The following is a 22,654-nucleotide window of genomic DNA, read 5'->3' as shown; positions in this document are numbered from 1 at the left end:
ATCGTTGAGTACCCCACAAACCAAACATCGCAATCATCATTTGAATGCATGGGAATTACACATATGGAGTATCATTTAGTTTGTGCCTATTGATCTTTATGTATGGTAAGCAAAGTAAAGGAAAGGCACAGGAACACGTAACAGGATACAGCATTTGCATTGGCTTTTCAGCACTAGCTCATTTTCTATTAATAGGACACATGTCGCATGGAGCACATTATTGTTTTACTTCGTTTTGAGTTGGCTGTTATGTGTTCCTGTAAAATTAAGACTTATGTTGTCTGCTGTGAACCATTTGTGAACCTGTTCCGTTACACTCTAGTCTTAAGGACTGAGTCCCGAGGACTGACAACTGGAAAACAGTTCAGCTTTGGTTGGGACATTATTTTTGAAACATGAAATACTGTAAAGAGATGAGTATTACAAAGTTATATAACAACAATGAACTCAGTGTTTTCACTCATCTACATGTGTAAAAACAGTGTACCAATTTTCAATGACATTTTAGTTGCTAATACCATATCCCACCCCATTACTACCTGAATCTCTATTCATCCTGTTGAGTCCAAATCCACTACTTCATACATTGTACACCTATAAAATACATCCTTACCTGTAACTACATCTCCTTTGAGGAGAAGATATCAAACAAATTTATGAAGCAGCCTTGACACCTGCATGGAACCTTCTTACGCTAACCGATTTATGGGCTGTCTAGAGAGCACATTCCTCGCCATCGAAGGTCTCAAACCTCTTTTCTAGTTCAGATTCATTGATGATATATTCATGATCTGGACTCAAGGCGCCACACCTGTCAGATGTTCGAGTTCTCCCTCGGGGGTGGGTGTATGTGTTGTTATTAGCATAAGTTAGTTTAAGTACTGTGTAAGTCTAGGGACCGATGACCTCAGCAGTTTGGTTCCTTAGATATTCACACACATTTGACATTTGGACCAAGGCCAAGACACACTATGCTCCAAATTCTCATAACCCTCTCTCCCATCAACTTAACCTGCTGCTCCTGAGCTGTGCATGCCACCTCCATGTACACTGCCCTCTCCTCTCTGATGGTGCCATTAGAAAACCTTGTCCTGTTTGATAGCTGGCATCTGACCGCTTGAGGACAAAGCGTCTGCAATGAGGAGCAATCCATTGCCCAGTATGCTGTGAAGGTCTTACTAGAGCTTTTGCAGACAGTCAGTACCCCCAAAACCTGGTAGGTGTAGGTACAAAATTATTTCCTATATATCCATCCATCACTTCCTATTTCAGTTATGTGACAAACATATCCTAACCCATCAGAGGTAAGGTAGTCTGAAAGCAGTTTTATCATATACCAGCTAAGGTGTAACCTTTACACAGCCTTTTATAAGAGCATGACCACCAACCAGCCATCTGGCGGCCAAAAGCAGTGTTGACTATCCAATGGTGGGACATGCTTCAGAACATAATGTTCTTAATGCAAACTTCAGTGTCTGCTTTGTAGTCCATGCCATCTGGATACTACTGGGGAACTAAAGGACATTGCTAAGTACCATCATTTGCCAAATTCGTTAACAGGTGAAGTGCAACTGTAACTACACATCTCACAGTGAGTAACACTAACTTTAAAGTAGCTTTTGATTTGGTCTGTAACAGATACAGAAATCCTCAGTTGATTGCATTGACACTTTAAAGATACTTTAATGTTACTGTCAATGACAAAGCCGTGTGCAAGTGAACTTTGAGCACTATTGAATGAGGCTTCAAGCAATGTGCATGTATTGCTGGAATAAAAGCCAGATGTCTCTTTGCAAGACATAATTACACCACAGCTCTTTACAGAAAAGGTGGAAGAATCCATAAGAGCAGAGCTTGAAGCCACTCTTAATTCAAACAGATTTCCAACATTTAAAGAAATATGAGCTTTTCTCAAAAATAAATGCAAATTTTCAGAACTCATCAAGGCTGCAGCACCACTACGCCATGGCATACCTGATAATAAACATCAGGATTTGTCCAACACCAAGGAGTTTGGGCATTCGAGGCAGATGTGTGTCAATGCTAGTGCTACATGTGACATGTGGAACCAGCCTCATGCATTGCAGAAATGCATCAAATTCAGGCAAGCTGCTTGTAGTGAATGCAAAGCCATTGTGATGTGCCATAACTTGTGCTACAATTGCCTGAAGAGTGATCACAGGGCTTCTAACTGTAGATTTGTTAGCTGTCGTACTTGTAGAGAACAACACTCCAATTTGCTATAAGCAGAATCACAATGCTTACAAGATGGGACATGCAACATGAACACAATGGCAAATATCAGTTAAGTGCATATAATTATTGTTCACTAAAGATGAGCCGAGCTAAACGAGTGCCCCTTGTGACAGCGAGAATAAAGTTGCAAGACTTGTCATGCTCTAATTGGATATTGAGTTGCAGTCACACTTCATATCAGATGCATGTGCATGATACCTCAGACTTAGAAGGTGCCACAGCAGAGTAATGATTCAAGAAATATGTACAACCCACTTGGAAACAAAATGCCATGTCTCTGTACAAGTGGACCCTTGCATAAGCAAGTATATAACTGATGCCTTTGCCATGGATAACTGATCTCTTTGCCATGGATAACTGCCAGAACAAATAGTCGAGCAAAGTATGTGCAGCTTGCCAAATGCTCAACTCTCTGATTCAGAGTTTTGGCCACCTGGTAAGGTCGACGTATTGCCAGGAGCAGAATTTTGCCCATACATTCAAAAGAGATGGACCATCTCCATAGAAGCTGAACTCCCATGTACATTTCATGTAAGAACCACGAAGATAAGATCAGAGGGATTAGGGCACATATGCACGCAAAGAGACATTCATTTTTCATTCACTCTAATTGTAAGTGGGACAGGAAGGGAAATGACTAGTAGTGCTACAGGGTACCCTCCGCCATGCAACATATGGTGGCTTTCGAAGTATGTGTGTAGAGTTAGATGCAGGTCCTGTGTTTCAGGAGACAGAGTGAGGTCAGGTCATATCAGGACAGCATCAAATGACAGAGTACACCAGTTTATCACAGGGGCGAGTCATGTCATGTATTGTAAAAACTGACTCTGACATTCAAACACATCCACTTATGAGCAATAGAAGAATTACATCAAGGTACAACAACAAAATAGGAGGGACAGTATGTGGAACAGACAATGATGAATTCCACAGGCAGATTTGTTCTGTCTCACAAAGAGCCAAATCAATTAGGTGATTCTTACCACATTGCAGCAAACACTTCTCTCAGATTGAACAGTGAAAAGTGAGAGAACTGAAGCTTGAGAGAAGCTACACCGAGTCTATGGGGCAATACAGAACTGTGTGTTAGAGATATAAGAAATCATGTCTGTTGCAGTTTGGAACTATGTGTCAACAGTGGAGACGCTAAGTCATCTTAAATCACGAGAAGTGTCTCCTACAGACCAGCAAGAAAAGAGACTTTGGTGAGAGGGACTGGCCTAGCTTAAAGAAGACACCACTTCAAGGATCTGTTTTAGACACACTAATGATTCTGCATCTCTGGAGTTTCCAGAAGGAAAAGCTCAAGTTCTCTGTCATATCAGCAGAGCAATCCAAGATGATCTCACCTGTTGATTCTTGAAGACATCATGGCTGCAGCAGATAATGGCATACTGTCTCAGGTTATTAATAACTGCAAGACTGCACAGGAAATGAGTAATTTCTGAATTGTCTCACAGTGAACTGCAGGATGCTTTGCTATGATGCATTGGAGTGGCATAAGAAACCATTTCTGTTACAGAAATCCACCAGTTGGAGACCAACAAGCTAGTACACAATAACAGCAAATTCAAACCATTGCATCCTATCCTTGATGACACAAGATTACAATGGGTTGAGGCATGCTATGATATGCTAACTTGTCACATGAGGATGAGCATCAACTCCTACTGCACTTCTCCGCCATCTCACAAGGCTAATACTCAAAGGTGAACATTACCATTTTTCCCATGCTGGGAACCAACTGTCGTTTGCATCTCTCAGGAAGCCTAACAGATGAAATGCAATTCAGCATTATTTGCATCAGAGCCTGACTCATCAGTAATTAAAGGTAAAGCCTGCACAACAGCTCTTGGGAGGTTTGCCACAGCCTTGTGTAGAAGCTGAGAGGCCTTTCTTCAATTATGGGATTGATTCTATGTGAAAACTGGATCATGCTGATCCAAGTGAAAGGAAAAATACTATGTTGCCATATTTGTGTACATGAAAACACGAGATTGAATTTGGACGCAGTTGGCAACATGACCACAGAAACACTCCTGTCAACCCTTAGAATATTTATATCACAATGGAGTAGGTGCAAAAACTTACACAGCAACAACTGGACAAACTCTGTTGGAGCTAGTTGGAAACTCTGTGAGTTACAAGCTGCTGAGAGCAGTCATTATCAGCTGGCGCTTCATTCCTCCTGCATCACTATAATTTGGTAGAATATGGGAAGCAGGAGTGGAGTCCTTCAAGTACCACTTGCAGCCGAACAATGGGAACCGTGTGTCCAACATTTGAAGAGTTGACAACCCTGACTTTCCAATTTGAGGCTTGCTTGAACTCTCACACCAATATTTTGTGATGTGATCCTACTAGTCCCCAAGTCCTCACACCAGGTCATTTTCTGGTTGGAACCACAATCACAAGCATAGCTTAGCCAAATCTAGGTACAGCCAGTCCGAGTTTGATCATGCTCTTTTCCATGATTTAGCAGGATTTGTGTTACTTGTATTATTTTGGAAAGAAAGTAATATTTATTTGGCGGCTGGTATGTTTGGCCACTAAATTTGACCAACTCAATGGAGAGTAGTGCCTTCTCGGAGATATTTGTACCTGAGGGACAATGGTCCATAGGCCACCCCTCCAAGGGCACCTAAAGGTACATTCGCTGCTGCAAGGGTGAGAACAGTTGTGAATGAGACTCAATCGGTCAGCTGTCTTAAGCTCATGGCCACATGCACAGTAAATGACAATTTTATATATTTTGATTTGTAAATATTAACGTAATGTAAATAATAAGTGATCTCTAACAGTCATTATTAATCACTGCAATCTGAATGGATCCGAATCATTATACAGTCCTCCTACATTCATAGTCCTCTGGTAACATTTTTGTCTCCATTTCCATCCATCCATCCATCCATCCACACACACACACACACACACACACACACACACACACACACACACACACACACACACACACACACAGAGAGAGAGAGAGAGAGAGAGAGAGAGAGAGAGAGAGAGAGAGAGAGAGAGAGTCAGTGTCACTTAGCATGTTCATTGCAGATGGCGTGAAGCAAACACAAGTATAATGTTGAGAAATGGTGGGTATACTTCTCCGAGCACATAAATTCTACTTACTTTTCTGAGTATATAAATTCTACAACTATGAAAATGTCGTGTTGGAATTTATTGATGAGCACATAATAAGATAATTATTTTTGTTTTTTATTTGTAATGTACACAAATGTTTATCATGCAAGCATCACTACCTGATCTTCTGTGCATAGTTTGTAATGTTATTAAGTTTTCTTTCTGTATGTTGTTGTTGTTGAAGCTCTTATGTTGTGGCTTTTGGCAAAAGAATTTATTACCTGTAAATAAAACCACTCAACAATGAATGTAATTTGTATTTTATTTTCGCTCATTCATTCTTCAGCTCCCTTTCTTATGCTAATTTTTCTTCCTCTGTCTTTTATTTTTCAATTGAGATGTAGTATTTTATCTCTAATAATGACACAAAACAACAAGTTCTTCTAAACAGTCTGTTGATTGGAAGTAATTTTATCTTGTTTATTTCAGCAAGCAAGAGTATGAAACCATAGTAAACATAACAAAATGAAGGTCATGTGCTTCACAGACACATGGTAACACAGTCCTATTCATGGAAATAGTTGCTGGGTATACTGTTACTGTAAAGACAAAGCATAGTTTTCCGCATCGGGTGTCAGTCCAATCAAAGGGCAGGTAAAGAAAAAACATTATTTATGTGAAATTAAATTTTTAGAAGTGATACAACTAACAAAGCTTATGAATTTATTGTATTTTTCTCAACTGCTACTCCTTCCATTGTTAAATATATTGTACAGAAGTTTCATAATCACCAAGCAAAAGTGAAAAGAAAAAAACTCTGCACCTAATTTCAGAGCTGTTTTTCCATTTGTGATGTTGCAGAAAGCTATGACAGACATTTCAGAAACTGCAGATCCAAGTACAGATGATTCAGAAACCATAATTGGTACCAGCATGCCATCTGTTATTAGTAAGTGAACTCTATACAGTCTTAATTGTAGCAGTTTTACATATAGCTAATATGACTATAATGCATGGAGTTTTGTTTAATTTTTAATTATTATTTGCTGGTCTTTACCAATCTGCATGAAACACAGTTACCTTGGTTTATTGTAAATACTAATATTGTAAAAACAGATTTCTGCAATAATTTAACACAAGAGTTATTCAGAAAGTAAGTTCGATTGGCCTTGAAATGGAAACCACTGTGAAAGTCAAAAATGTTTTATTTGCAACAGTTACCTACAACTTCCAGCTACTTATCTATATAACTGCTGCTCCGACTTGGACATTTGTTGTAGCATTGTACCAACTTCCCAATACTTTCATCATAGAAGGCGGCCACCATTGATTTCCACCAATTCTCCATGCTGGTCTACAGCTCATTGTCTGTCCCAAAATGTCTTCATAACCAAACCAGCGGTTCATGTGAGCAGAGATGAAACTCAGAGAGAGCTAATTATGACCTGTATTGTGGTGATCTAACACTTTGCATCGGAGGAGGTCTTCATTGCCCCTGCAAAATGCAGTCGAGAGTTGTCTTGAAGAATGAAACTTATGACAGTTATGTTTTGTGGACTCACCAGGCCCTCATACTTGGCAGGAGACACTTTTTTCTATACATCTTTATGTGCTCACTGTGTGCTCAGAACTGAAAAGAGTGATGTGATGCAATATATGGGCATACTAGAGATAGTTTCAACATCATTGTATAAATAAATTGTGGTGGCCTGGAATGGGACACTTCAAAAGTATACCATAAGCTTAAGCATACATTTTGGATTAGAAGTTATTCTATTACAAGAAACTGCTCACTGGTTTTCAGATATTAGAACCCCCAGTCAATCCTTAGATTTATTCCTACAATGTTTAACTTCTTTTGTAATATGCATGGTGAAGAAACGCAAAATTGTCTTGCAGTTTCTGTTTTAGAGCTAGTTCTCCAGATAGTCCTGTAGTTGGAAAGGGATCCACATTCCAACAAGACCTTGTCTACTAAAGCAAACCAGTGTTCAGTCTTACCTTCAGGAGCCGGCCGCTGTGGCCAAGTGGTTCTAGTTACTTCAGTCTGGAACCGCGCGACTGCAGTTTCGAATCCTGCCTCGGGCATGGACGTGAGTGAAGTTAGATTGAAGAGTAATTCCTACTTGACAATCCAAAAACATTTCACAGTACCAATTCAAGTCGTGCAATACTTAGAATTTGAAGTGTTACTTTTGTACTGATTTTTAATCATTATTGGAATTAATGATGAACTACTTAGCTGCAAAATAACAGTAGCATAAATGATGTTGTTGTTGTTGTTGTTGTTGTGGTCTTCAGTCCTGAGACTGGTTTGATGCAGCTCTCCAAGCTACTCTATCCTGTGCCAGCTTCTTTGTCTCCTAGTATCTCCTGCAACCTACACCCTTCTGAATCTGTTTAGTGTATTCATATCTTGGTCTCCCTCTACGATTTTTACCCTCCACGCTGCCCTCCAATACTAAATTGGTGATCCCTTGATGCCTCAAAACATGTCCTACCAACCGATCCCTTCTTCTAGTCAAGTTGTGTCACAAACTTCTCTTCTCCCCAATCCTATTCAATACCTCCTCATTAGTTATATGACCTACCCATCTAATCTTCTGTATTACCACATTTCAAAAGCTTCTATTCTCTTCTTGTCAAAACTATTTTTCGTCCATGCTTCACACCCATACATGGCTACACTCCATACAAATACTTTCAGAAATGACTTCCTGACACTTAAATCTATACTTGATGTTAAGGAATTTCTCTTCTTCAGAAACGCTTTCCTTGCCATTGCCAGTCTACATTTTATATCCTCTCTACTTCGACCATCATCAGTTATTTTGCTCCCCAAATAGCAAAACTCCTTTACTACTTTAAGTGTCTCATTTCCTAATCTAATTCCCACAGCATTATCCGATTTAATTCGACCACATTCCATTATCCTTGCTTTGCTTTTGTTGATGTTCATCTTATACCCTCCTTTCAAGACACTGTCCATTCCGTTCAACTGCTCTTTCGAGCCCTTTGCTGTCTCTGACAGAATTACATTGTCATCGGTGAACCTCAAAGTTTTTATTTCTTCTCCGTGGATTTTAATACCTACTCCAAATTTTTCTTTTGTTTCCTTCACTGCTTGCTCAATATACAGATTGAATAACATCGGTGATAGGCTACAACCCTGTCTCACTCCCTTCCCAACCAGTGCTTCCCTTTCATGCCCCTCGACACTTATAACTGCCATCTGGTTTCTGTACAAATTGTAAATAGACTTTCGCTCCCTGTATTTTACCCCTGCCACCTTCAGAATTTGAAAGAGAGTATTCCAGTCAACATTGTCAAAAGCTTTCTCTAAGTATACAAATTCTAGAAACGTGGGTTTGCCTTTCCTTAATCTAGCTTGTAAGATAGGTCGTAGGATCAGTATTGCCTCACGTGTTCCAATATTTCTACAGAATCCAAACTGATCTTCCCCGAGGTCGGCTTCTACTAGTTTTTCCATTCGTCTGTAAAGAATTTGTATTAGTATTTTGCATCTGTGACTTATTAAATATAAATATAATGTTAAATATAAATATTTATATAATAAATATAAATATAATATTAAATATAATACTAAATATAAATATGTGACTAAAATAAGATCATATACACGGTCCAGTCACTTTAATGTGACCACCGCCTATGTTCAACATAACATGCAATAACCACTCACAGATGACATGTGGCAGCACAGCAGTGGAGGGTATATAAAGCGTTTTGGGAGGATGCGGCAAACAGTGGAGTCATTGTTATAATGCGTAAATGGAGAGATTGATCTGATGTCCAAAAGGGCATGATTTTGGCTTTTCTGCCAAGATGGAAACATTTCCAAAATGGCTAACTTTGTGAAACGTCTGTATGCTGCCCTTGTTAAAGTATATAATGCATGGTAAAGCGGCACTATCCAAAACCAGCACAAAGGCAACGGTGGTCAACCACAGCCCATAGATTACAGTGGTGAACAACAGCTGTGGAGATGTCTACAGGCACATCTATGCACTGTGCAACTGTTGAGCAACTAACCACCCAGGGAATCTGTGGGCTACCAACAGTACCTCCTGAATGACCATTCCATGAATGTTACTGCGTATGGACCATCACAGCAGGCGCCTGGTTCTTGCACCCATGCTGACTGCTGCCCATCAGTGACAAAGGTTGAAATTTGCACACCAATACCCCAACTGGGTATCCACTGAGTGGTGAAAGGTGGCCTTTTCAGATGAATCACATTTTATGCTCCATCGGAGAGATGGCCATTAGCACGAAATAACTGAAAGTGAACAAACTCCAATAATCGTCGGAAGGGTCCGGGCTGTAGAAGGGAGTGTTATGTTCTGGGGAATGTTTTTGTGGCATTCCCTGAGTGATCTTGTCATACTAGAAGGGACATGGATCAACACAAGTACACATCTATCCTTGGGGACCATGTCCAACCTTACATGCAACATGCAGTTTGTTTTTCCTCTGCATGATGGCATCTACCAGCAGAACAATGCAGTATGTCATACAGCTTGCAGTGTATGTGCATGGTTCAAAGAGCAGCAGAATGAGTTTACCACAATCCCCTGACCATCAAATTTCACAGATATAAACACAATCAAGAATCTGTGGGCAACACCAATCAGACTGTTTGCACCATGGATCCTCAGCTGAGAATCTAGTGAAGCAGGCAAAAGCACCGGAGTTAGCATGGCTCCACATCTGTGTCAGTACCTTCCAGAACCTCATTGACACTCTTCCTGCACATCTTGCAGTGATGCACACTGCGAAGGGTGGTTATTCAGGGTTTTGACAGATGGTTGCATTAATGTGACTGGACAGTTTATGTAAAACATTCTCATATTATCCCCAAAAATAACTAACTTATATTTGATAAAAGGCTATAAATTTTAAGAAAGGAACTGGATGAATTTAAATCAGGGGGGCAATTGTTGTGATTAGCTTTTACTGATTAATTTTATTACACAATATTCTATTGAAAGTGTGTTAAACATGGGGAAAAGACGCCCATCAAAACCCTAAACTATCAGACAGCTGGAATGATGGCATGTAATTAACATTAGAACTGTTTATTAGCAATAGCAACAAGTTAAGGTTTTGCCAAGCAGTTCCTCTAAATAATTCTGAACTGAGTTGCTGCAATCACTGAACTTCACCCATTTTTCTATTGTGCACCAACAGTTGCAGGAAGCTGCAGTCCAGAAGTCTGTCTAAATAAGTTTAGCAACCATTGAAAATTAATTAGACTCTCAGTAATTATGCAGCCTTCTTGCTTCATGGAGTAACATAGATTTTGACACCAAGACCTCCAAAAATGACTTGATTTCTATGTGTATTTGTGTTTTAACATTTGCAAGTGTGTGTATTTCAACTAGAAAAAGAGGAGCAGCTTGATAACTAACAAACTTTATGCTGTATCAAAAGAAAAAAATGCTTGAGAACATTATAAAATTGCAAGACAGTGAAAGGATTCAGGGTGGCAAAAATACTAAAAATTGTTGATATTGGTTTCTTGAAATTAATGATAATATTTTTGTATTAATCTTTTCCAAAATGACTTTAAGTAATTTCATATAACAGTCAACATTATTTTATGCTTGCATACAGAATTCTATATCGAGCAGTTACTAAGCTCACATTAACTCAGATTTTACAATATTTTCTCATCATCATTATTGGCATTCTTGTCTTCAGTTTTCGTTGATGATTCTTGTAGTTTAATACTCTGAGGCCCACTTTGGCAGTCTGTGGTGTGTTGGTAGCTCCATTCAGCATGTACAGTGGTGTAAGGATGTCTACTGATGAACTCCAACCGCTGCAAGTCATCCAAGGAGCATCCCCAAACAACTAATAAAATACAAAACAAATATCTGAACTAATACAGGATGTCCTATATACAGAAATAATGCATTAGTGTAGCATTTAAACAGCTTAACCTATATAATAAAATTCATTATTGACAAGCTTGCTCAGTGGTTACCTGAGATCTCCCCACCTCGAAGACTTATGGAAAAGAGCCAGATGTAATTCAGCAAAAATTCTGCACCCTCACACCAGAATGCCTGGCCAATACTTTCCTTCAAGATGTTAAATTTGTAGTACTGCCGGTACTGCTGCCTAAAGATATAACAAAAATATCACAACTTTTTAAAATTTTAGGTCCTTCCTTGGGGATGAAAGAGGATTAGGTTGGAGAAGGTTATAATGGAGGGTCAGGTCATTCACACTCCAGCATCAGAGAGGCCCAATGAGAATTGATGCTTTTCCTCATCATATGTCACTTACTATATTTTCTCATTGTAGTATTTCAGTAAAATTATGTTAACAGACTCTTCTGTCGGTTCTTGGAAGAACAACATTATAAAAAATGAAAAGCACCAGTTTTCTTTTGTTCCACAATATTACTTTTATTGTTTTGCTCGCTTTTTGGCTTACAAGGCCATCTTCAGACATTTACTGAGTATTGTCTCCAAAGAAGTTGCAATGTTTGCAACAACATTGGAAGAGAAGTAACATGTCTAGACTGAAGCAGAAACATACAGTAAGTAACGTCTGTGACAGTGTGGGTGTGGCTCTAATGCAATGAAAAAGTAAGAAAGTGAACAGTAAATAAAAAAAAATGGAGTAGACAGGAAAAACTTCAACACAAAATAGGAACAGCATGCCTAGATAACAGTTTTTATTAATAAACAAAAATAAAATAAAATTAGTACTTTACAAGGCTACATCAGGAGGTATAAAACATGGAGAGCAATACAAAAACCAATTAAAAGAAGAAACAATTATCACTGTAACTACAGAATATATAAGGAACTTAAGCAATATCAATAAGGTAAACAGAAATAAATAAATGCAGGAAAATGAAAGAGTCTGAGGGAACATACAGCAAATGCAATCTTTGAGAGTGTGGTGATACTGCATTTTAACATTAAAATTATATTCAAAACTATGGATATGCAACAGTTTGCATTAAGTAAATGCACCAAGTAAAATATAAACAATATTTGATGAGACAGCTACAAGAGGTTTTAAACACGGACAGTAATACAAGTACTAGTTAAAAGAAAGCCTTAACTATTAAAACTATAGTCTCTATGGAATACGTACACAACTTCAATAAAACAAAAGAACTTAATGAATTCAGGAAAATGGGAATAAGTAAGAACAGAAAGTGTGGGAAGTAAAGAACAACAGAGAAGATTATATGAAGTTTAGGAGAGGGGAAACTGTGTGGCTGGTGATTTAGGATATGATCTGGACTGTGAGCTAGGCATTTGTTAATTTCCAGGGCTTCCAGCAGGTTGAGTTTATGGCCTTTGTTTACTAAGTGAAGTAAGTGGGACACTGGCTGGTAGTTGTGACCCTCATTCAGTACATGCTCAGCAAATGCAGAGTCAGAATTCTGCAACTTCCAGCTGCATTCAGGTTCAGCCAGCCTAGTTGCTATATCTCTGCCTGACTGACCGAGATAAAATTTGTCACAATCAGGGCAGGTTATTTTGTATACCCCACTGTTGGCTAATAACTGGATCTCATCTTTGCTATTAAAAATACATTGGGCTATGTAGTAAGAAAGCCTATATTTGCAGGCTTTCAGTGTTTTGGCTACAATCTGTGATACCTCACCTAGATATGGTAGTGTACACCATTTCTTGCAGACAGAAGATGGGGAAACAGGTGGGGCATAGAGAAGGGGTATAATTTTCCATTTTTGTTTCCTGTGCAAGATGTGGTCAATAAGAACTGGACTATAGCCATTGGCTGTGGTGCACACGCGCGCGTACACACACACACACACACACACACACACACACACACAAAACTACAGTCTCAAGCAACTGAAACCACACTGCGAGCAGCCCCTTATGTCTATTGAACTCTACCTCTCCCAAAGCTCGACAGATTCCAAACCAACAACCTCCTTCCTAGTTGACCTTAATCAACTAAGCCTTAGCCCAACAGAAATATCAGTCCTTTCCAAAGGCCTCACCTTTTGCCCCACTCCCAAATTCAATCATGAATGACTTGTTACAGATCTTCTCCCGGTCCCTACAGTGAAAATGGTTTTTCACCACCAAACCTACCAATTAGACTCAACCAAGGACCAATATTGAACCTTGAACTCAGTTCACTCCTTCATCCAACTGTGATCCACCCCCACTGCCCCCAAACCACCCCCTGTTAACTTTCCAGAATTTATTAACCCCAAACCTTGCCTCACCATTATTCCCCAAATCCCTCAACATGCAGACTAACCTTACATCCGCAGAAAGAATTGCAGTCCACCGTTTAAAAACTGATCCTGACCTTAAAATCCTATCCCCGGACAAAGCTCCACCACAATTGTTTTGAACTCAGGGATTACCTGGCGGAAGGACTCCACCTACAAACCTTGCCACAGTGACCCCTTTCCAGTAATCCAGCAGGATCTCTAGTCATTGCTCAAATCCTGAGGCCCATCCCAGAACCTCTCCCTGTTGTCCATCTCTCTACTTACCCCTACCACTCCCCATACTCCAGGGGTAGGCAACACGTCGATCACAATCTACTGGTAGATTGCGAGTGCTTATTTGGTAGACTGTATGAGTGCTGAGAGTGCAAAAGAAAAATTGTTGACTAAAATCTTCAATTGTTTTCCGTAGCAGTAAAAATGTGTGCTTGTTTGACACAAGTTGTTTTGTTTGTTAATAACAGTGTAGAACTGGTACCAACATCTCCCTTGAACCTCTAAAAATTTTTGCTGCATTAGTTAAATCATCCACCACCTGCGCACCACTCATTGCTGCATTGTTTAACCCATCTTTGTGAAATGTGTTTGATACGTCAGGAGAAGGCGGTGAGTTTCGTGCCGGGTACTACCAACTTCTGCGATGTAATACAGCATGGAAAGGATATAGGTAGAACTTTTCTGTGCCATCAGTACTCAGCACTGAGCATGCGTACTTGCATACCTTGTTGACACTTTTCGATAATGTACAAGTAGTGCACTGACTTCAAGCATAATGAGTTGTGTATCAAAAAAACACAAAATTTATCATTTTCATTCCAAACGGAAACTCAAATTTTTTGTAACAGAAAGAAATGGCACATGCTTTTGTTTATTGTGTGATACTAAAATTAAATTTGTGAAAAGACAAACGTTGAGAGACATTTCAAAACTGTACACCCACATGTTAATACCGAGTTTCCTGTAAACTCCGAACTGAGAAAAGAGAAAATCAAGAAACTTAAAAATCAGTTAAGTGTTCAACAAAGCATATTCATGAAATCAGTAGTCAAAAGTGTTGCTGCCACTCTTGCTTCTTATCATGTTTTGAATGTATCGGCGGAAAGAAAGAAACCTTTCAAAAATGGTGAATTAGGAAAAGAAGCATTTCGAGAAGCTGGTGATTTCTAGAACAAGTCTGGAATAGTTGCTGCCATCGAATTCCTTCAACTTTAATCAAGAATGGTCACAAGGAGAATTGAAAATATGTCTAATGGTGTTTTCTGGATTAGGATGAGTGGTGCTATTTTTCAATGCAATTAGATGAGTCTACTGATGCAACAGGTACTGCTCAGTTGCCATTTTTGTAAGGATAGTTTTTAATAACTTTACTGTCAAGGAAGAACTTTCGAAAGTACTTTCTTTGAAAGGCCATACAAGAGGAGTAGATATATTTTTTGCCATGAAGCAACTCATTCCATCGGAGAAAATACCTATCCACAAGCTTGCAAGCATTACCACAGATGGAGCCACAGCCTTGAGAGGTTCTAAAAGGGGTTTTATTGCTCTGTGCCTAATAGATGAACGTTTTCCACTGTTTTTAACTTGTCGTTGTATTTTACACCAGCAGTCTCTGTGTGGAAAGTTTTTAAATATGAATGAAACTATGAATACTGTTGAAAAAGTAGTCAACAAAATTAATTCTCACTCTCTTAAAAGAAGACTTTTCAAAGATTTGGCAAATGAACTAGAACTACAGTATGGAGAGTTACTGCTCCACACTGAAGTGTGTTGGCTTAGCAAGGGAAAAGTGCTGCAACATTTCCACAAGCTTTTACTGGCTATCAAGCTGTTTTTGCAAGAACAAGATGAGAATAGTCTGTCAGCCTGTATTGGAGCTCCTCTGTGGCTTATGAATTTTGCTTTCTTAATTGACCTAACAGAAAAGCTTAATGAGCTGAATATAAAATTTAAAGGCAATGACAAAGATATTGCTGATATGATATCTGAAGTAAATTCTTTTACTGAAAACTTGTTTTGTGGGAGTGCTGCCTTAAGAAGGGTGAATTAAGACATTATTCAACTCTGGAAACACAAATAGAAAGAAGTGATATACCTTACAATAGTGAATGTTATGTAATAATGATCTCCAACTTCAGGGATGATTTCAGTGATCAGTTTTCGGACTTCAAAAAGATTTCAGTGGTGACCCTGTTTGTATCTTTCCCTTGGGCTAACATTGAACTAGTGAATATATCTTCTTCCATTGCAAAAGTTTTGACATGGATAGGGCTGCTCTTGAACTTGAAATAATATCATTAAAAAATTATTTGTTTCTCTAAAAGTGATGCAGAACCCAAAACCTGTTGGCCTGTAATTCCTCACGAGAAATAACCTGTCTTAGTTAATGTTGCTCATAGAATAAAGGCAATGTTTGCTTCTACCTACCTGTGTTAATCACTGTTTTCAAATATGAACTTTATTAAAAATAAACATAGAACAAGGTTACTGATTAACATCTGGACTCTGGTATTTAACTAAGTGTAACAAGTTATACACCAAATATGAGGGACATTGTTGACAAAACAGCTACTCAGATTTCACATTAAATGTAAAATAATTCTTGTGTTATTAATGTAAGAATATCAATGTAAGAAAATTAATGTAAGAATATTATGAAATAAAATTATTATGTTTCAAATAAATAGTGAAGATTTAAAACTTTTATTTTAAATAATTGTTTTACAGTACCAGTATCCAAAAATTAAAAGTGTAGCAACTGAATTTTTAAAAGTAGATCACTTTGATATGTTGGTATGGAATAGTAGATGATGAAGGCTTTGCGGTTGCCTACCACTGCCATACTCCTACCTTCTACATGCTTCCTAAAGTCCATAAACCTAATCACCCAGGACATCCCACTGTGTCCGGCTACTGTGCCCCCACTGAGAGAATCTCTGCATTCATAGACCAACACCTTCAATCTGTTACCCAGAACCTGCCCTCCTATATAAAAGATACCAACCTTTTCCTCCACCGACTCTCCACAGTTCCTGTCCCTTCACCACATAATGTCCTGCTCATCACTGTTGATGCCACCAACCTGTACACTAATGTTCATAATGCCCATAGTCTTACTGCTATTGAACACTACCTTTCCCAATGCCCGACAGATTCCAAACCAACAATCTCCTTCCTAGTTGCCACGACCAACTATATCCTCGCCTCAATTACTTCTCCTTTGAAGGCATTACCTACCAACAAATCTGGGGTATGGCTATGGGCACCTGCATGGCTCCATCCTATGCAGACCTATTGAGGGGCCATCTAGAGGAATCCTTCCTAAAAATCCAGAATACTAAACCCCTCACTTTGTTCAGATTCATTGATAATATCTTTGCTATTTGGATTGAAGGTGGGGACATCCTATTCCCATTCCTCCAGAATCTCAACAACTTCTCCCCCATTTTCTTCACCTGGTCCTACTCAACCCAACAAGCCACCTTCCTAGATGCTGACCTCCACTTCAAACCTACTGAACACCAGCAATACCTCCACTTTGACAGCTGCCATCCATTCCATACCAAGAAGTTCCTTCCGTACAGCCTAGCCACCCATGGTCGTCGCAACTGCAGTGATGTGCAGTCTATCTCAAAATATACTGAAAGTCTCACTGAAACCTTCACTGACTGTAATTATCCACCTAACCTTGTATAAAAACACATCTCCCGTGCCTTATCTTTCCAGTCTCCCACCAAATCCCAAATTCCTACTGTCCGGCCACAGAGGAGCATCCCCCTCATAACTCAGTACCACGCAGGACTGGAGAAACTGAGTTATATACTCTACCAGGGTTTCAATTACCTCTTGTCATCCCCTGAAATGATAAATATCCTGCCCACTATCTTTTCCACACCTCCCACAGAAGTTTTCCTCCATCCACCAAACCTACACAATATACTCGTCCACCCTTGCACAACACCTGCTTCCAATTTCTTACCTCATGGCTCATACCCCTGTAATAGATTTAGAGGCAAGACCTATCCCATATATCCTCCCACCACCACCTACTCCAGTCCAGTCACTAACATCACCTATCCCATCAAGGGCAGGGCTACCTGTGAAACCAGGTATGTGGTCCACAAGCTAAGCTGCAACCACTGCTCTGCATTCTATGTAGGCATCACAACCAACAAGATGTCTGTCCGCATGATGGGCCACTGACAAACTGTGGCCAAGAAACAAGTGGACCACCCTGTTGCTGAACACACAGCCAAACTTGATATCCTTCATTTCAGTTACTGCTTCACAGCCTGTTCCATAAGGATCCTTCCCATCAACACCAGATTTTCTGAATTGTGCAGGTGGGAACTTTCCCTGCGGCACATCCTACATTTCTGTAACCCTCCTGGCCTTAACCTTTTTAGTTACTGTCCTCACCCATCCAGCCCCTTCCCTGTTCCCATTCCATCACTGCACAGCTGTCATACCACCACCACACCCAGTCTTTTTATTTCTCTCTTTTTCTGCTAGTCCCCCCCCCCCTTTCCCTTCCCCACCTGTCCCCTGCCCTCCATGTAACTTGGAGCACTTCACTGTCCCCCACCCGAAGCATACTATCCCACCCCCTTCCCACCCCAGCCTCGTCCTTACCCCCACCCAGTCGCCACTCCCATCAAGCTCTGGTGCTGCTGCTCGCAGTGTGGTTTCAGTTGCCTGAGACTGTATGTAAGTTTTCGTGTGTGTGTGTGTGTGTGTGTGTGTGTGTGTGTGTGTGTGTGTGTGGTTGATGAAGGTCAATGGCCGAAAGCTTTAATTGTGGAAGTCTTTTTGTTGTGCCTATCTCTGACTCAGCATCTCCGCTATATGGGAGTAACAACTTCCCTTCTACTAATATTATTGATTTATTAAAATCATAGCTGCCATGACATAATATGCACACAAAAAAAAAAAAACATGCTGCCGTGGCAACTGAACTATGAAATGAGTACACGTCACATTATTATAGAAGTGTGCCACTTACTGGTTACTGATGAAATCAGTATTATATTTTGAACTTGAGGCTGGACACAGCTTAATTTTGTAAGAGAATGAAGCATTATGCTAACATCCCTCAAATCACACAGTAATGGAAATAACACAAGGAAAATTTGGACATTATTCTGGCTGAAAGCTTCATACAGTGTCAGATGATTAGTTAAAAATGAAACAAAGGTGTACTAAATATGATAACAATCTGGGACCTTCCATTGTTCCCAGAGTGTTTGGGGACACCAAGACAACTTAATAAAAGTAAGGGCAGCCCTGGAAAAATCTCGAATGGTGGGAACTCTAAATATATGGCAGAATAAAACTTCCAGCACGAATTCTAACAGAAAGCAACATGTTGAATGGATTAAAGGTATACAGCATAAGGTCCCTGCTCTTAATTAAGAGAAAAAAAATTAATGTAAAGTTGTAGTTATAGATTGTATTTTCCTCAACAACAATATGGGGAGTTTTGCGAATCACAGAAGTTTTGGAACAGGAAACATTACTTTTATATCGAATATGTATCTTGAAGAATTCAAGGGTCATATTCGTTGTTGTTGAAGTTTGTTCACAGCAGATGTACTGGTTTCAGAATTGTTTTTAATTACACTAAATTCCTTGGAAATTCTCATACATTTGTCTTTTTAGTACAAAATCTAGCAAAGAGATACTGAGTTGCAGTCTTCAGGAAAGGAAAACAAACACACACACATATTCATTCATTCATTCCTTCATTCACACAAGCAAGCACACCTCACACACGCTTGACCGCCACCTCCAGCAAGCAGCTCGGACCAGAATGCAACTCACACACAGAATGGAAGCAGCTGTCCGAAAGGGGGAGGGGTAGCAGGCTATGGATAGGGGGGAGAGAGTGCTGTCTGACAGAGCATGCAGGGAGTAAGGGACCAGACTGCCAGCAGCTACAGCATCAAGAGACTGTAGGCCAAAGAGGTGGGGAAGGGGGGGGGGGAGAAGAGAGAGAGAGAGAGAGAGAGAGAGAGAGAGAGAGAGAGAGGAAACATGGGAAGTGGGAAGGTACACTGGCAGAGGACCAGAGAACAACACACAAAGAGGATGAGGAATTGAGAATGTGGAGGAGATGATAGGACAGAGGGGGGAAACTTTTGGGCGGAGGATGTGGGGACAGTAGGTTACTGTAGATTGGCCCTGTTATAATTTTGGGAATGTGTTGTAAGGATAACTTTCATTTGCACAGTCCAGAAAAGCTGGTAGTTGAGGAGAGAATAGAGCTGGCTAGGGGAGTGAAGCAGTCATTGAAATCAAGCACCATCATGTTTAGCAGCATGTTGTGCCACAGGCTGGTCTCCTTTGGCCTTGGCCACACCACCAAACTGTGACCAAGAGCAAAATAAGATGACCCTGTGGCACAACATGCAGATAAACATAACATGCTTGATATCAATGGCTACTTCACTACCCAAAACGCCTGGATCCTCTCCTCCGCCACCAGCTTTTCTGAACCGCACAAATGGGAGTTATCCTTACAATATATTCTCCACTACCGAAATTATACCGGCCACAACTTATGGTTACTTACCTAGTCTCCACACCCTCTGTTCCATTACCTCCTCGCTATTCTCATTCTCTCACTCTCTTTGTGTACTGCCCTCTGCCAGTGCACCTTCCCATCTTTCCCATTCACCTCTCCTCTCCTCTCCTTTTTCACTACCTCCCCCCCCCCCCCCCCCCCCTGCCCCAAAGCATCCTGATGCTGTGCCTTTTGACAGTTTCGTCCCTGAACCCCCCCACCTGCTATCCCTTCCCCTCCCCCCCCCCCCTCCAGATTGCTGCTTCCATTCTAAGTGACAGTTCAATTCTGGAGATGGTGGTCATGTGTGTGTGAGATGAGCTTTTTGTGTGAATGAATGTGCATGTATGTTTCCTTTTCTGAGGGAGGCTTTGGCTGAAAGTTAATGTGTGGTTTTTCATTGTGCCTGTCTGCAACTCCATGTGTCTTTTCCTTATATTGTTGATATTATGACCTTTAGTTTCCATTGTTCAAAAGTTTTCTTCATTTATTCATTCCAAATAAATGCAGCAGACTAACATTAACCCATTAATGCTCAGAAATTTCTTTCAAGAAAACTTGTTCAAATTTCTAGGGTAGGTTCAATAAGCTAAAAAGGCATGGCCACATTGATTTTTATTGTTTTCTGTACATACATTTCAAAATATGATTTAGTGCACAAATACACCACCAAGTGTATGGAATATCGCACATCATATTTTCTAGAATTAAAGGAGTATAAATGTTTTTCTTAAACCCTATTTTACTTTTTGTGCACCAGTGAGTTGTGTTTCTTTTTTCTCAGAGTGTCTGTACAATAGGCATGAATTTTGCATTGCTACATCTAAACCTGACAGAAAAAATTGCCCACCACTATTTCTTGGATTTGATAATAGCTCACATTTTGATCCATTCTATCTGTTCCACTCTTACTCTGTAAGACTTGATTACATGAGGCTGAGGAACAACAGTTTTCTTCTCCAGTGCAGTAGAATACCATTGAATATTGCAAATATGATTTACACCTTCCCAGGGTGACACTGCCTTGATTATAGGGTACTCATTCCAGCGTCAAACAAGCAACTGTGAATTTTTATCACAAATCATTTCATAAGAACCTCTGTCTTCATGCTTCATTGCAGCCACATTTTTTAGTGAGCAGTTTTCAATTCTGTTGTTTCTAATGGTTCCATTTCTACCAGTACCAATTTCAATAAATTTATCAACTATTTTCAAGGACATGAAGTATTTCACTGCAAACAAATTATGGGGCAAAGTGCCACCACAACCATCTTTAGGCAGGAATTCAATTAACTGTAAAGGGATTTCCTCTCCCAAACCATAATCTTCTTTGTATTTATGTTGTGGTTCCTTTGTTCTTTGATAAACATGAAAATTTAAAAAGTAACCTAGTCTGAAGTTATGACACCACACTCTGTATCCAAAATGTATAGATTTGCTGTTAATGAATTGCATGAGAGCATACTGTCCAAAGTACAGGATCGTAGCTTCATCTACCCTTCTTTCATTCTCCCATTCTCAAGAAGACAGTTTCTGATGTGACTGAAGTAGAGAGAAATTTTTGAGAGTCTGTCATTCTTATCTAGGTTAGTATCATCATTTAGACACACATTATGCATGATGTCTTCAAAATGGTTTCTTCTCACTGACTCTAATGTAGCATAGTTCCATGTAGTATCATCAGTTTCTTCCCAGTATTTTTGTTTTTGAGGTAAGGCATCATACCCATTAACCAACAATGTGCCAAAGAACGCCTTCAGTTCTTGAAGTTCATCTCATCTTTTTGCACTACATATAAAACACGCAATAAAATCATCACTGAAAATCAGTTAAAACTTATTCAGTGGAGTCAGGTGTCTTTTGAACATGATTATGTTCCTGAAACAAGTAACCACATTCAGCCATCTTCTTTTTCATTTCATTTCTTTCAGGCAACTTAGAAGCCAGTCATCGTCTGCCAACCATTTTTATCATTTGTTTATGTCAAATGAGGTATTTCCATCAATTACCTTGTTCTGTTTTTGGAACCAGCTATTTTCATCTTCATTAATATTTCTTACACCTACTTCAGCTTCTACAATCAATTTATGGCTGCTCATCCCTTTTCAGATTCAGTGTCACAGAAACCAATTATTTTGTCTTTGTTAGCCTTTGTTACAACTGCTTCACATCCTGTTGTCAGTTGATGGCAATCCAAATTATTGATGTTGCCACCAAATTCTCACCTGCACTGCCTTCATCTGTGTCATCCCTCACATCAGGTGGAACAAAGCAGAGAGCCAATGAATTTGCCATTTCAAGATCTTTGATATCAGACTCCTCTAACAAAGCCAACACCTCTTCCACACTTAGACCTCTGCAACAAGAATAATAAGCTCTTGCTGATGTAAAAAAACAACAGACAAATTATGCTAAGAGCATAATACTTTGTAAAATTGAAACTAGAAAGTAAAGTTGCCATTTCAGGAAAGTGTAGACCTTTGTAACCAGTG

At 39.6% G+C, this 22,654-nt stretch overlaps 1 protein-coding gene across 10 annotated transcripts in view; it reads left to right on the top strand.

Annotated features, from left to right (window-relative positions):
* Positions 1 to 22,654, top strand: part of LOC126354809 (zinc finger protein 143-like) — a 99,809-nt gene that overhangs the window by 25,706 nt on the left and 51,449 nt on the right. For 9 of the 10 annotated variants that reach the window (XM_050004734.1, XM_050004736.1, XM_050004742.1 and 6 more), the window contains exons 2-3: positions 5,833 to 5,997; positions 6,205 to 6,292. In XM_050004734.1, the coding sequence (XP_049860691.1) occupies positions 6,211 to 6,292 (82 nt within the window). In that variant the 5' untranslated portion in view covers positions 5,833 to 5,997; positions 6,205 to 6,210. Of the gene's footprint in view, positions 1 to 5,832; positions 6,293 to 22,654 lie in introns of all 10 variants that reach the window. The other variant, XM_050004733.1, reaches the window with a different exon arrangement.

Source organism: Schistocerca gregaria, chromosome 3, assembly GCF_023897955.1.
Source record: "Schistocerca gregaria isolate iqSchGreg1 chromosome 3, iqSchGreg1.2, whole genome shotgun sequence".
NCBI lineage: Eukaryota > Metazoa > Arthropoda > Insecta > Orthoptera > Acrididae > Schistocerca > Schistocerca gregaria.
Note: the sequence above shows the minus strand (reverse complement) of the source record. Positions and strands in the feature narration are given on the sequence as shown.